This window comes from Rattus rattus, chromosome 15 (genome assembly GCF_011064425.1).
Source record: "Rattus rattus isolate New Zealand chromosome 15, Rrattus_CSIRO_v1, whole genome shotgun sequence".
NCBI lineage: Eukaryota > Metazoa > Chordata > Mammalia > Rodentia > Muridae > Rattus > Rattus rattus.
The window spans coordinates 73,247,614-73,263,630 of record NC_046168.1 but is presented as its reverse complement, the minus strand read 5'-3'; the positions used below and the strand labels follow the sequence as shown (position 1 = coordinate 73,263,630).

The 16,017-nt window shown below is 42.4% G+C and overlaps 1 protein-coding gene across 1 annotated transcript in view; it reads left to right on the top strand.

Moving 5' to 3' along the window:
• The first annotated feature begins 2,549 nt into the window (after positions 1-2,549).
• Positions 2,550-16,017, top strand: part of Slc27a6 (solute carrier family 27 member 6) — a 52,951-nt gene continuing 39,483 nt past the window's right edge. The window contains exon 1 of the mRNA XM_032885901.1: positions 2,550-3,554. Coding sequence (XP_032741792.1) covers positions 3,074-3,554 — 481 coding nt within the window. The 5' untranslated portion in view covers positions 2,550-3,073. The remainder of the gene's footprint in view (positions 3,555-16,017) is intronic.

Below are 16,017 nucleotides of genomic sequence, written 5' to 3'. Positions count from 1 at the left end.
TTCTCTTTATTTTACTTAAGGCATAGATCTATTTACTTGTAGCTATGGCTCTCTGGCAGCCACCGTACAATAACTTGGTATTGTGGTTTACGTTATATCCGTCTTTGATAGCTGTCTTTGGCAATACTTAAAGTGGATATAAAATTAGGGATGAGATAACCAATTCACATGCTTACACAGGAACACACATTCCTCTTAAATGCTTCAAGGTGTTTACAGAGTTCTTCTTCCGTGGAGAGGAAGCACATAGGGAATATGCCTGTGTAAGTTTTAATAACCTGAGCTCTAAGATCTTAATATGTTAGAGTCTGATATTAACAGCGTAACAGACTGTCTCACACTGACAACCATGCACATTCTCTATTCTGGTTTATATTGGCCACTGATAAAAATTAAGTTCTGTCCATTGAAATGGTGTTAGACGTTCAGAATGAAAAACAAGCATGTTTCCCTGTGAGAGGCGAACATGTTTACACACCTCGGTGAGCCAACCACCCGAGACACTAACTGCTCTGTGTTCATTTTGTGGCTCAAAGGGATTTTCCAGGATGTGACTGAATCCCCGGGCCAGGAAGGCAAGCGATGCCGTTTCAGACATGCTCACTGCTCCCGCCTTCCTCCTGCCCAAAAAGATCTTTCTGCATTGAAAAGATAAATCGGAAGACATTCTCTTCATCTACCTGGGAGGATCTAAGAATCTGTGACGTCAGGGACCTTAACTGTGATTTCAAACAAACCAGGGTGACTACAGCCGGTGTTTGGTTTTAATCAAGGGTTTTGTTGTCGTTTTGATTTGGTTTAGTTTGTTGTTTTTTGTTTTTTGTTTTTTTTTGTTCTCTCTCTCTCTCTTAAAAAATCTGAAGTCTAGCTAGAAGCTAAGTGATCTATGGAAGGAAAGCCATGCGTAATTAGGCTCTGATAATTATTCAAATATACTATTAGCCTTGCATATACATTTAAAAGGGAAGGGCTGGGCTGAGGTGTCACTAGGAAAGAAGTTATTAGTGAGAGCTAGGGAGATGAGTCAAGCAGCTGCCCAGCCAGCAGGAGTAGCAGAGCTCGGGTCCCAGCATTTAAGTAGAGCCAGGCCAGGCGACATGAGCCCGCAGTCTCATTGCCAGAGAACCAGAGACCAGAAGGCCCAGCAGGCTTGTCAGCCAGCCAATCTTGTCCATTAGTTCAATGAGAGACCCTGTACCACCACCATCACCACCACCACCACCACCACCACTACCACCACCACCACTACCACCACCACCACCACCACCATCATCATCATCATCATCATCATCAAAGATGGAGAGTGATGGAAGAAGCCGCCTGACATCAGCCTCTGACCTCCATACCAAGTGTACAAACCAGTGTGCACACCAACCAACTTGCAAGTGTGCATACATGAACACATACACACTTACGGATAATTGTTGTGTATGTAAACACAGCAAAAACGCATCATTTAACATGTGTGATTAAATGCTCCCCCATGTTTTCCTTTTAGTAGAAGGCTATTTAGGCATGAAAATCTGTATTCTTTTACTATAGCTGGCTCTCTTCCGACTTCAAGCATAACTATGAAACCCTTTGAACTTTGACCATTTTTTTATTGGCTGAACTGGAAAAAAAGCCATAATTTTTATTGGATTCTTTCCTTGACAATTTCATACGTGCATTTAGGGCATCCTGATGACTGCAAGTCCGCTGGCTCTCACGCCTTTCCCATCCCTGTTTCCCCCTTCACCCCTACGAGTTCCTTTTCCAAAATCTCAGGAGAGTCAGCATTTCATACATTAAAAAACACCGAGGTGACTTAAAATATTAAATCAATATTTTAAGAAATTGGCATTCTGAGGGTAGTGTTACAATGGCTGGGCCAACACTAACTTAACCACACACTTTTTTAAAAATGCCTTTTGTAAAAGAAGAAAATGTAAGTTTTCATGAGAGGGTCCAAACATTCCTCCTTTTCTCAGAAAATAATCCTTCTGGGACCTAACTAATTCATAACTGTACGTTCCCCTCCCTTTCTCGGCCGATTTCCCCATGCATTTGCTAACTCTATTAAAGACACCCCCCCCGACATCATTCTTTCACCTCACAAGTCTGTCCAGAGGCCCCTCATCACCCGTGACCCAGCGACAATAGTTGGGTGCCCCCACCATGTTTTTCAGTCTCTGTTTTACTCTACTTGGGATTGCAGGATGTCCAGCCTGAGGTGGGGCTTGAGGTGTGAGCTTGAGGTGTGAGCTTGAGGTGTGAGCTGGCTACTCACTCCCCCGCGGAAGGGGAGGACCATTTGCCCAGCAAGAAGCCTGACAGATTCCAAACAGTCACTGGTCACACTGGCTCCCGGCTTGGGGAGGCGGGAGGTAGGAGGCGACTCTTCCAGCTCCAAGGACACTGGCAGGAAGATCACTGGCCTCAGTGCCCAGCAGCTCCTTCCAACAGACTGGAGCTTGTGTAGGAGGAAAGGCAGAGCCTTGTCCTGGACGGGGCGGGGCTGACTAGGAGAGAGTGGCGCTGACTGCAGCATTGATCTGGGGACTGTGAGGCGTGGCTGATCCCTTGCGTGCTCCAGGGAAGAAACCAGCAGGAAACCGCGGGCTTTCTCAGCCACCCCAGTTCCAAAGCAGATCCCAGATCCTGGTGCTCAAAGGAGCCGAGCTTAGCAGGGTTCTCTCGGAGGGAGCAAGAGGTGCCAAAGGCATTCTCCGCTTGGAACACAGGAGCTCCTGCAAGGAGCCTGTTGGACAGCGAGGGAGGGTGGGTACGTTGAGCAGCTCAGTACAGACGCTTTTTTTTTTCCTTTTTCTTTTTTTATCAAAGAAGACTCTCCGGGCTCTGCTCCACAGCTGCCTCGTCCAGTGCCCCAGGCCTTATCACCAGCACTCTGTGAGCTTTCTGGGTGAAAACTTTTGATTTCTTTCACGGGATACACAAAGAAATCTTGGGCCAGAACTGCAGGTGCCAGCCTGAGCTGTCAGGACAGGAGTCCCCAGGGCAAAAGAACTGAAGCTCTTGGAAAAGGAAGAGACACTGGTAGGACCCATCGGGTCAGCTGGAGTTCTGGGCGCCCATGCTTCTGTCATGGCTCACAGGATTTGGGGCTGGACTGCTCTCCCTCCACTTCGTGCAGAAACTTCTGTTCCCGTACTTCTGGGATGATTTGTGGTTCTTGCTGAAGTTGGTGCGCTATGGAATTCAGATGGAGATATACAAACTGAGGGGTGAGCTGGTCACGGTGCTGGATAAGTTCCTGAGCCATGCCAGGAGGCAGCCAAAGAAAGCCTTCATCATCTATGAGGGGGATGTGTACACCTATGAGGATGTGGACAAGAGGAGCAACAGAGTAGCCCACGCCCTCCTGAACCACTCCGACCTGAAAAGGGGGGACGTTGTAGCTTTGTTGATGAGTAACGAGCCCGACTTCGTTCATGTGTGGTTTGGCCTGGCTAAGCTGGGCTGCGTGGTGGCCTTCCTCAACTCCAACCTTCGCTTCGAGTCCCTCCTACATTGCATCCGTACCAGTGAACCCAAAGCCATGGTGGTGGGCGAAGGTAGAGTATGAGATGTGGTCTGCTATGCCAAAGCGACGAACCAAACCTATTTTCCTGCCTTCCCTTTCTAACCATATTTCCGTCTAATCCTTTGAGGTGGGTGATAAGGTATGTAAGTTATGCGTATGCAATACTTTTCCCATCCCCATAGCCAGTGGCTTAGGTCCTCCCACACCTCCTCAAACACTTTGCTGTAGATCAGCAAAGAGCAACACAACGAAAGAATATCTTTATAAAACTTCTGCTTCTTGCCACTTTGGGAAAGGGGCAACTGGTACCTTCAGTCCCTGCAAGAATTCAAGAGAGATAGGGTTGGGTCTGTTATTTTATTGATCCTGACAAGATGTCATGAATAAGAAAGCTATCTTTTTTTTTTTTTTTTTCTAAGTGTCCCTTCCCCATGGGAACCTTATCATCACTCCTCCTATGTCTCTGTGTCCTTCAGCCTATCTTGTGGTTCGATCAAGTCAGGAAATAATTAGTGTCAAGCACGGGTTTCAGCCACTATAGGACCATAAGAACAGAGAAGCTAAAAGTGTCCCTCGAGTGCTGTCTGGTTATTCCCTCAGTCCTGTGTTCCATTCACCGTGTTTGTACGCTGAGGCTTCAGTGACCTATGGTAATGAGTAGAAAAATCAATGAACCATGCAGAATTTTGACAGTGTGGCTAAACAGCATTTGCTAATTACTTACTACAGCTATGGATGTAGCAGAAAAATAGGCGATGCTTACTGTGTATGGACATACTCCGACATTTTAGTCACGACTTACATCACTACACATTATGTAACGATTGGAAACTCCGACTTGGGCTAGAAACAGCTACCTCCCTTCCGAAGAGCAAAAGAGGGTTACAGTGTGAGAATATCTTTGTGGCCAAGACGCTGAGGTGGATATGAGAAGCTCCTCTAGAGCAAAGCACTCAGGAGTTCTCCTCAGGGACACAGTATAGCTCACCTCTCAAGCAGACACTCACACCTGGCTGGAGCATGAGGTGGTGTCTAGTGGTCAGTTAATGGTACCGTTCATGTGTTCTAGCTTTTACCTAGTTCTCCAGTAATTAATGCATCCCAGCACCCCCCACTTCCTTTTGAATACATAAAAGCTATGGAGAGAGGAAACATGGTTAAGTCCAGCAAAGTACCATCCAAACACCGAGACCTAAGGTTGATCTCCAGAACCCAAATTTTAAAGTAAGTAAGTAAGTAAGTAGGTAAAGTTGTGTGTGGTAATCTCAGAGCTTTGAGACAGAGGTGGGTGGATCCCTAGTGCTCAACTGGCCACTTAACGTAGCCTACTTGCTGACCTCCAGGCCAATGAGAGACTCTAGCTCAGAAATTGGGAAGGTGGAACTCAGTGAAAGAACACACGAGGCTGACTTCTAACCTCCACACAAGCTCACACTCATGCACTTTCACACACACACACACACACACACACACACACATATACTCATACATATTCGTACACAAAGTGGTACACACACATGAACACGCATATACATTCACACATCCACACACATGCATACACAAAAAATACATGTTCACATACACACACACACACACACACATACACACACACACACACACAGACTACTACTTTGGGTTACTGGGTTTTTAAGTCAATATTATTCAGTAGAGTTTTTCAGCAAAATACTAAACTAGAGAAATCAAGCTTAAGTCACCTTAACTATTCATTTTAACACTATCTCAAAACAGAAATGAAAGATGTGATAGTTCTATTTTAATTAATGAATGGGTTGCTTTAAGGACAGCCTAGGTCTCAGTAAACTGTGTGCATTTAAAGTTCTACTGTGGAATACTGTGTTCTTTTAAGTGGCATTTTAAGCAGTTGGACAACATACTCATCATAATTTGATTGTTGAATTTCAGAATCCATAGATTCTGACCGGCTATTCCTAACGGGGGTTCATATAATCCTAGAGCGAGTGTACTGAAGTGGAAAGATGAGTGGTTTAGACAGAGCAGCCAGGCAGACCTGAAGTTGAGGTATAGTTAACTGCCTTGTAGCTGATGGAATCTGTCGAGAGTGTCACTTTACTAAGCTATAAGATGGTGACAATGCCAACTACTTCACAGCTCAGTTCTGCTGAGGATTATATGATCTGGCTTCCGTGACTTAGGCAAGTGCATCATAGGCTAGATGCTCGGTGATTGAAACTAATTTGTGCTGTGCTTACCAAAACGTCCTACACTCAACTCTACACAGTTTGTTCAAAATGGTATTTTAGAAAAATTACACTTATGTACAGTTATGTACAGTTTTTAGGGTGTGTGTGTGTGTGTACAAGAGTGCATGCAAGAGTGCACATGTGTGTGAATGCATGCAAATGTGTGCATGTGGAGACCACAGGACAACTTGTAGCACATTTCTTCAGTTGCTATCCATGTTCCTTCTGTGTGAGTCTCTCTCACTGGCCTGGACCTCATTGAATAGACTAACCTCGTCAGCCATTGAACACCAGGGTTCTGCCTGTGTCTCTGTCTCCCCAGGACTGAGATGAGAAATGTGAACTATGACACCCAACTTGTAAAGATAGGATGCTACAGTGATCAAACTCAGACTCGGGGCTTACTTGACCAAATGAGATGTCCGTAGCCCCAGAAGTTATATACGACTTTAAACAAGTTTCAGGGGTCGGGTCAGATAATGTCCTTGGTGATAGATACAAATTCCACCTTGGCTTAGCTTTCTGGTCATCTTTAGGAGGAAGCCAGAGGAAAGGTATCACTCAAGCCATCAACAAACCTTATTCAGTACTGATGGTACCATTTCTCAAGGCTGATTTCCTGAAAGGTGTTCCCGGTGGCCCTGAGAGGCACACGTTGTGATGTTAGGCCAAGAAATCAAATAGCTCAGTTGAGTAACTCGCTTTAGTAAGTTGCAGAACCAGGATCCAAATCCTGGCTTCTGATGTGGGGGTTTTGATTTCATCCTAATCAGGCTGTGTAGGGACTGCCAGTTACACTGCATACAGCTATTAAAAAAAAAAATCTGTCCAGGCTCTATGAAAACATTACACAGTAGCAACATCGAGATACCGTGATTATTAGAAAAATGTGTATGATATTATTCCCTCCAACAGAGTCTGAAGACTCACATAGACTCACATGTAAAGGAGTCTGCTATCTGAGCTACAGTCTAGGGGTTTGGATCAGGGTTGTGTTTTCGACTAGTCAAAGAATGCAAATGAAAAGACAGGAAAAATCCCAGGCAGGACAGGTGACTGCCTGGAGATTCTCGACCCAGCCCACAGAACCTGCTGTTAAACAAAGCTTCTTCACTCGGGAAGAGGAAACGCTTCTCTATAAGAAACGCTGTTCATCCACCCGGTGTCCACCGTTTCCTTGTTACTGGAGCGTGTGTCATTTGCTTTCTCAATACACTGCCGATTAAATCACTACAAACAGGGAACTTTAAAAGTTCTCCCCTTACCCCGGTCTCCTCTACTTTAAATGTGATAGTACTTAGTGTGTGGGTTTATTTAAAAGACTTGAGATGGCCCTTCATAAGAAGTAACTACTTCTGGTCACAGTAGAGGAGCCCTGCTTTTGTGAGCAGCCGCCCTCAGCCGGGCGGGCGGAGGAAATGCTCAGGTTAGCGACTGAGATGTTGCAATCCTGCACTTCCCCTTTAGTAGTAAATGCAACTCTTCTTAACCTGCAACAGGAAGAGAGGGAAAAGTCCCTTCACCTTTTATAGAAAACTGATATGTACAAAGGTACAGAAAACTAAGGAATCCTGTGAACTTGATTACCTACCTGTGTTCCGTGATACCCTCTCACAGGATCCATGTACATTTTTTTTTTCAGGACCTTGCTAATTTTTCTTGTATTTTTTTTTTTTTTTTCCGGAGCTGGGGACCGAACCCAGGGCCTTGCGCTTCCTAGGTAAGCGCTCTACCACTGAGCTAAATCCCCAGCCCCTTTCTTGTATTTTTTAGAACGGCTGTTACCACATTTTTCCTCATCTTGGATTTAGCAGGGTCAAGAACAGGTCTTTTGTTACCTTGCCACAAAAGAAAATAATTGTATTAATTTAAATGTTTAAGTGTAATTTTGAAAAATGAGAACTGAGAGAGAGAACTGAATGAAACAATGGCTCAGACCCATCCCTTCTCAATGGAAAGGGGAAAATGAATTAACTTCAGGTGGAGACTGCCCAATTTGAAAATCATTATAATGAATGGGAATGTAGAAAGGATGCTAATTTATGGCGGGTGGGGATGGGTGGCGGTGGGTGGGGGTGAGGTGGGGTGGTGGGTAGGGGTGGGAGATGGGGGGAATGAGGGGGTGAGGTGGGGGTGGCGGGTAGGAGGGGATGCGGGGTGAGGTCGGGGTAGCGGCGCGGGGGTGGGGTGGGGAGATAAATGTTGAAGTTAAGTATATCTGGATTAAAGCAAGGTCAGTCTATCTCCTTTCAGACTTTCAGTCACCTTCATATTCCTTTCATTTCCAAGATAGGAAATAGCACTGAGAGATTAAGTGTTCTATGACTTACAATAAACTGTTTGTGAAAGTATGCATAAATAACAAATAGATTATTCATAAGTATCATAAATACACATGGATAGTACACACTTCCTGAGAGTTCTGTGATTTATAATAAATAGTGTTCATAAAAGTAGCCAGAGCACTATTTACGCCAGAGCCAGTTTCTGGTCCGCACGCAAAACACTGTTATCAGAATGTCTGTATAGTACTTTAGGACACAGCTTACTTCAATGTCATTTTTTTAAAAACCGGAGCCTAGCCATGCACAGGAGAGTGACCAGCCACATATGTAGCAGAGGATGACATTGTCCAGCATCAATAGAAGGAAAAGCCCTTGGTCCTGTGAAGGCTCGTTTCCCTTATGTAGGATAATGCCAGGACATTGAGGTTGGAGTGGGTGGGTGGGAGTGGGGGCATCCTCATAGAAGCAGGGGGAGGGGTTTAGGAGAGGAGGGAAAGTGGATAACATTTGAAATGTAAATACATAGAATATCCAAGAAAAATAAAATTAAAAAAAGATCTATAATTTCACTCTGACTTCTTTGGGAACTCTGTTTTGCCCTCTAAAGAGAGCAGGTCTCCTATTTAGAGTTTATTTTTATATGTGGCTTATTGATACAATGTTTTTGGTGCTGGAAATCGAACCATGGACCTTACCTCAAGATATGTGTGTGTGTGTGTGTGTGTGTGTGTGTGTGTGTATTTTACCTTTACATTTTTATTTTATAAAAATTTATTTTTATAAAATACTTACCAATATATTAATTATTTATATTAATTATACATATGTATATTTATATATGTATATATATAAAATCAACGCCTTTCCCTCACATTTGATAGTATAAGTCTGCTAAATGTACAGCTGGATAACATAAAGGGTTTTTGCAACATGCAAAGCACAATTCATATGGAGGGATATACAGAAGTTTTGTTATTGACTTTACAGTCTCAGAAATATGAGAGGTGCGATGATGACGTAAGAAGGAGAAATCACTTTGTATTGAGGGTTCTGAAGGCTCACACGCAGGAATTTCACTCATGTTCACACTTGGGGTTCTTCCTAGTGCTGTGCCTTGAATGTAGGAGAAAATTCTGCATGTTTCTTGGAAGAACCTGCTGCAAAAACAAACAAACAAACAATCATACAAACAAACAAGACCAATTAACCAAACACACCAAGTGCATTGAGCCTTCTGCATTTGGATTTTATTAACCATCACAGGAGACCTAGCTAACGGATGTTCTCACACTTCACTGTCAGAATCTGCATCTAGTCTCCTAAGCACAGACCCCAGCTCCTTCAACCGGAAATCTATGCAGAGCAGCGGGAGTCGGCATTGATCTCTTTGTCAAGGTGTGTGCAGTAGGGCAGGCATCAGTGATTTGCACATTAATGTATTTAAACAATGTTATTCTAGGGCTGCTTGAACAGGGTGGGATGCTCTTCCAGAGGACCTAGGTTTGATTTCCAGCACATATATGGACCCGGCACACAGCCTTGTCTATAACCCTGGTTCCAGTGGATCTGGAAAGAGGAGACTCTTCTGGCCTCCACAGTCACTAGGGGTGTGCATGGTACAAAGGCATATATGTAGGCAAAACAGCCACAAAATAAAATAAACTTAATTAAGCAGTAATGTTTTGAGTCATATCTGTATTCTGAATTCCCATTCAAAATCAAGGACGCATCTTTCATGTTGTTAAAATTGATAACGATAAGGAACTAGTGATTCTGTATCCTTTCTTATAAGATTGATTTTCTTTTTACTTAAGGTTCGGGGTTGGTAAACCCCAAGTCTATGCGGATGCTCTCAGAGGCCAGAAAGAGGGTGTCTGACCTCTTGGAGCTGGACGTGCCCGAGGGGTACTGAGAACTGAATTCTGGTCCTCTGGAAGAACAGGAAATCCTCCGACCACATTTCCACCCTCCAGTCCCTCTTCCTCCTCACAGTGATGCTTCAAGCTTTCATTTCAATGCCCATTACCACTTTTATTTTATCCATTATGATTTATTCTCTACAGGACTTCATTCAGGACTCTGACGACTTGTACTCAGAAGTTAGATAGCCAAGGGGCAACCAAGCGCCATGCAAAGAATTGGTCTGGAATCTTTGCAGTGAAGGCCATGTAATCTCTTCAGGGAAACAAAAATAAAAATACAAAGAACATAGTTTTCTAGGCTTCTGAAATCTCAATGGAAAGTAGCACCATTAGTGAAATTGTAGATGTTAGCATAGCATGGAAAACAGATTGTGCTCAAAATATTAAAATTAACACCCAAGTATATACACTCAACTACAAACCCTTCATGTGGAAAGCGTTTCTGACATGAGTTATTTTAACATTGTGAAGTGAAAACGTTTTTAAGGACCGCACAGCCACTACTGAAAGATCTGTATTTGAGAATTCTGCCTCCGGTGAAGCAGCTGAATTTTAAGGATGTGAAATCACGTTGCCTTTGGATTATGCTCACCTCCTTTGCTCTTGTAAACACGACGACGCTTTGTAAACCCTCACTGTTCCCTAGACTCTGGTCTCAATCAGGGTTCCGTTCCCAGTCATATTGAAACTCCATACTTATATCCCAGTTCATTAAGAAGTTATAAAAGTTTAGCCATTGGCTTATAATTCCAGATGGCCAATTTGAAGTTATTATAACTGCAATAGCTAGTTGAAAAAAATTGATAAGAACAGAATGCCTGAAAGAGTGATTTAAACAAAATCTAGAACCATTGTTTTGAAAGGCTAACTCTTTTGTGCTGCCTCTTGTCCCCTCTTGTCTTTCCTTCCAGCCATCCTCGTGGGCTTTCGCTCCTTGCCAAAAGCAGTTCGTACACAGCAGGGTGTGGCTATGCGCTAACCAGAACTGAGAACTCTTGGATTCTAAAATCTTGCTTTATTTCAATTTGTGATAGAAATAAAGGCTAATAAGACACTTTAAGATCTAACCCTCAGCTCCCTGGCAATGTGGCACCTTGCTATTTACGTGTTTGTTTTAAGTTTCTTACAGATTCTATTTATGAGTTATCTAGTGCCATTGACTCATTCATTTTTATTAATTGATTTCATTGAAAAATATTTTTCATAGAATATATTTTGTTCTTGTTTTTCCCTCTCCCTCAGATCCTCCTGATCTCCATAACTTCATGTTCTCCAACTTTTATGTTCTTTGTTTTCTCTTTCTGAAACAAAAACAAGAAAGGAAGCCATGAGAAACACACACACACACACACACACACACACACACACACACACACACACACACACACAGGCCCCAAACACAAAAATGAAAAATCCAAACAAACAAGCCAAAGACAAAAGAGGAAGAGGGAAAAATGCAAAATGAAACTAAAATAACAAAACTACACACAAAATACTATTGAGGTTTTTGGTGTTGGCAAATCAGTCCTGGTCACGAGGCTTGCCCTGAAGTGGGGTTGTCACACCCAACGAGATTGCATTGGAAAAAAATAAAAGACCTTCCCTTTGCCAGCAAACATCAACTGGAGATAGCTTCCTAGTTAGACCTAACCCTGTAACAACTTCCCAGTCTTAGTGCTAGGACCCCTTTATAGCTCAACATGAACTAGGCCCTGTGAATGCTGTCACAACATCTGTACGTTCATACGTGTGCCAGTCCTGTTGTGCCTGGAAGACACATTTTGCTTGGAGTCATCCGTCACCTCTGACTTTTAGAATCTTTCCGCCTTCTCCTCCAGGAGAAGGATGTGATGAAGACATTCCATTTAGGATCCAAGGCCTTTCACTCTGAACTTTGTGCAGTTGTGGGTCTCTGTGTTAATTTCCTAGTGTCTCTAATGTGTGCTGAACAACACACTCATCTAGTAGTCTAGCAGAATGTCCTTAGAAGAGTCATTTTATTACATTAGCAGAGTAATAGGATTAGGTTCACCCCAGGTCCAGGTCCTATCTAGCTCTTGACTACTTTAGCCATGACAGGTATGGGATCTATCTCGTGGAGCAGGCCTTAAATTCAATTTAAAAAGTGACTGTGATTCCCATAACATTTGTACCAGCACTGCACCAGTATTTCTTGTAGCCAGGACACTGTTGTAGGTCATAAGTTTCATCTCTGGGTGACATTGGTGTACCTTTCTCTTATGTACTGTTCAGTGTATCTTCCAATACCACAAATGATGGTTACTAGTGGTGAAACTTCTAGTTAGGCACCGGCTTGATGTCTGTGTGGTCTTTGGCATAAATATCAATAGGGCTTTACCATCAAATTGTGGATATCAAACAATAACATTGGCAATAGCCTGTGATATTTGGGGATTTATATGGGGCCCCTTTGTACAATGACTTAACGAGATTTAACCAATTCCTGCCACTGGAGGTTTCACTTTGTGCGTAAGATATCTAGTTGAGGACTCAGCACCACGATTATATCTATTTCTATCATCTATATAGATTTCATATTTGTTACACATACACACACACACACAGACACACACACACACACACACACACACACACACATACACACACACGCATGCACACACACACACACACACACACACACACACACACACACACACACACACACACACACACACACACACACACACACACACACACACACACACACACACACACACACACACACACACACACACACACACACACACACACACACACACACACACACACATAGACACATACACACACACAGACACACAGACACACACATAGACACACAGACATACACACAGACACACACACACACATACACAGACACAGACACACAGACACACACAGACACACACACATATATACACACACGTGCACACACACACACACACACACTCACACACAGAAGCTTCTATAGTAGTAGGTTTTATTTGTCCCCTCCCATATCCCTTTGTTTACCCTTCACTCCCATATTCTTCCTTGTTTAGTCTTCCTTTTCTAAGTTCTTCTTGTCTCTCCATAACAATAATTTTACTTTTCTTCCCTCTCCTCTGGTCCCTTACTAGCTACCTAACCTCTGTGCTTCTTTGGTTTAAGCCACACATTGTGAAAGCTTAAAAACTAACATACGCATAAAAGAGAAAAGATAGAATATTTGTTATTTGGGCTCTGTGTTACCTCATTCAGGATGATTATTTTCCCCTAGTTCCATCCATTTAAAGATGAATTTTAAAATTTAAGTTTCTCTTGTGAATAATATTCCATTATGTAAATGCACCACATTCTCATTATCCATTCATCAGCTGATGGACATCCAGGCCATTTCCAAGTTTTGGCCCTTAGGAATAGTCAGTAATGAATGTGGTTGAGCAAGTGTCCCTGTAGTAAGGACATAGAGTCCTTTGGGTGTATGCTCAAGGGTGGTACAGCTGGGTGTTGAGGTAGTTCTATCCCCAGCTCTCTGAGAAACTAACGTGGATTTCCACAGTGGTTACACAAGTTGACACCACCACTAGCAACGACTGAGTGTTGCCCGAGTCTACACCTTCACCTGTATGAGCTGCCCTTTGTTTTATTGATCTTGGCCATTCTGACTGGGGTAAGAGTTTTAGTCTGCATTTCCCTGATGACCGAAGACATTGGCCATTTCACTAATGGTTTCTTAGCCACTCAGTTTCATCTTTTCAGAACTTCTTCTGAGTTCTGTACTCAATCCTTAAATTGTGTTATCTACATTCTTGATGTTCATGATCTATTGTTTAACATTCTTTATAAATTCCAGATTCTGCCCTTATCATCTGTATAATTGATAGAAATCTTTTTCCTTTCTGAAGGCTGCTGCTTTGATGGAATGATACTTGCCATTTAGAAGCCTCTTAGCTTTATGAGGTCACGCTTATTGAGTGTTAGGGACTGTGGTGTGGGTGTCCTGCACTATCAGTATCCTGATTAGAACTTCCTTTCCCATACCAAAGATTTCAAGCCTACTTTTCACTTTCTCTTTTATCAGGTTCAGGGTGGATTTCCGTGGATCTATGTGGAAGGACTTGATCCACTTGGAGTTGAGTTTTCTATGGGTGATAGACAGGAGTCAGTTTTATAACTTCTACATGCAATCATGCAGTCTGAACAGAACCATTTGTGGAAGATTCTGTCTTTTCTCCATTGTATTTTTGTCTTATTTGAAAAATATCAGATGTCCATAGATGCGGACTTATACCTGGGTCTTCAATTCTTTTCAGTTGATCGATGGGTCTACTTTTATTCCAATGCCATTCTGGTTTTATTACTATAACTCTGTATGTAGTGCAACTTGAAATCTAGACTGGAGATTACCCAAGGATTCTCTTTATTATTCAGGATTGTTTCAACTCTCCGGTCTTTTTCACATGATTTTGAAGACTGTTTTCTCAATATCCATGAAGAATTATGCTGCAATTATGTTTTTCTTATGCAAGCCTTTTAATTGCTTGACTGGAGTTATCCCAGGATATTACTTTTTATTTTTTATTGAGGCTGTTGTTAAAGGTACTGTTCCTATTATTTCTTTCTCAATCTGTCCTTCATATATAGGAAGGCTACTGATTATTTTGTGTGTTAAATTCGTGTGCTGCTATTTTTATTAAACTGTTTACCAGCTGTTTGAGGCATTTCTTGGTGTAGATAACTGTTCTAGTCTTTATTAGATGGGGGATCCACTCTTTGGTTGCCGTTCCCCACTCTGGATCCTAGGCAAGTGTAGTGGGTGTGTTTTCGCTGGTAGAGAATAAATTTGTTGGTTGGTACGTAGGTGACACAAAGGAATGGAGATGGGCTAGGAGAAAAGTTGAGGTTGGTTGGGAAAAGGTTTGTTGGAAAGAACTAAGGAGGTTCTGGGTCAGCACTGATGGGCAAGGTCTCTAGGAAATGAGTCCTAGGTAGGCTAGGAGAAAAGGCTCCTCTAGGTAGGCTGCAACAAGACAAAAAGACAGTCTGAAGAGAGAGAAGTGAAATATGACTAATTTCTGCTGTAGCTTCTTTATGATTAATCTGAATGATAGAGATCTAAGCAGGCGTGTTTCCAAACAGTTACAGTGTAATAGAACTGATCAGAGACTGACAGCTTTAACCAGATCATCATCCATTCCTCACATTCTCATTCATGAAAATGTGTCACACAGAACTATGGATTCAGATTCAAGGCAAGATGTAGCTTGCGATTATGTTTCAAGTTTAATTTTAAGAATTAAATAACATGTAGTCGCTTTTTATGTACAGGCCAAAAAAATCACATATTCTAGAGCATCTGACCTGGGTCTATTGTCTATTAAATGATATTATTCTTAATCACTCTTTTACAAGATTTTTTAGAGCATGTATATTTTTCTGTGTCTCTGTGTTGGAGTATGTGCATGTGAGTACAAGCGCCCAAAGAGACCAGAAGAGGGCCTCTAACTTTAGGAGCCTGATTACAGGGCATTGTGAACCTCCTGATGTGAACTCAGGAACCTGAACTCAGGACTTCTGCAGGAGCAGTGCATACACTTCACCTCTGAGCCCAATCGCTCCAGCTCAAGTCATTGGTTTATTTTATGATGCATATATAGTTTTAAAACCATTTAATTTCAGTTCAATTACATGTTACGCTGGGCACCATTTTGAGACCTTGTTTGATTAGCTTTCTCAAGATGCTGTGATAAAGTACCCTTAACTGGGAGTTTAAAATAAGTGAATTATATTCTGCCCAGTTCTGGAGGCTAGCAGTCTAAAGCAAAGGAAACGAAAGAATCTTTCTTCCCCTTGTCTGGCTCTGGTTGCATCAACTGCAAAAGGCCAGTGGGTGTCATCATACGGTACCACCAAAGACGTTGTAGTAGATGTTAAATTAAAATAAATACAACATTAAAAAGTCCACACCTTGGAAATGAATAACATTTCATAGAAATAATGAAAAAACTAGCAGCTATAATAAATGTAAAACTTTTTTTCTCAGAGATCCACGTTAAACTATGGCAGAAATACAGTAAAAAGAATCT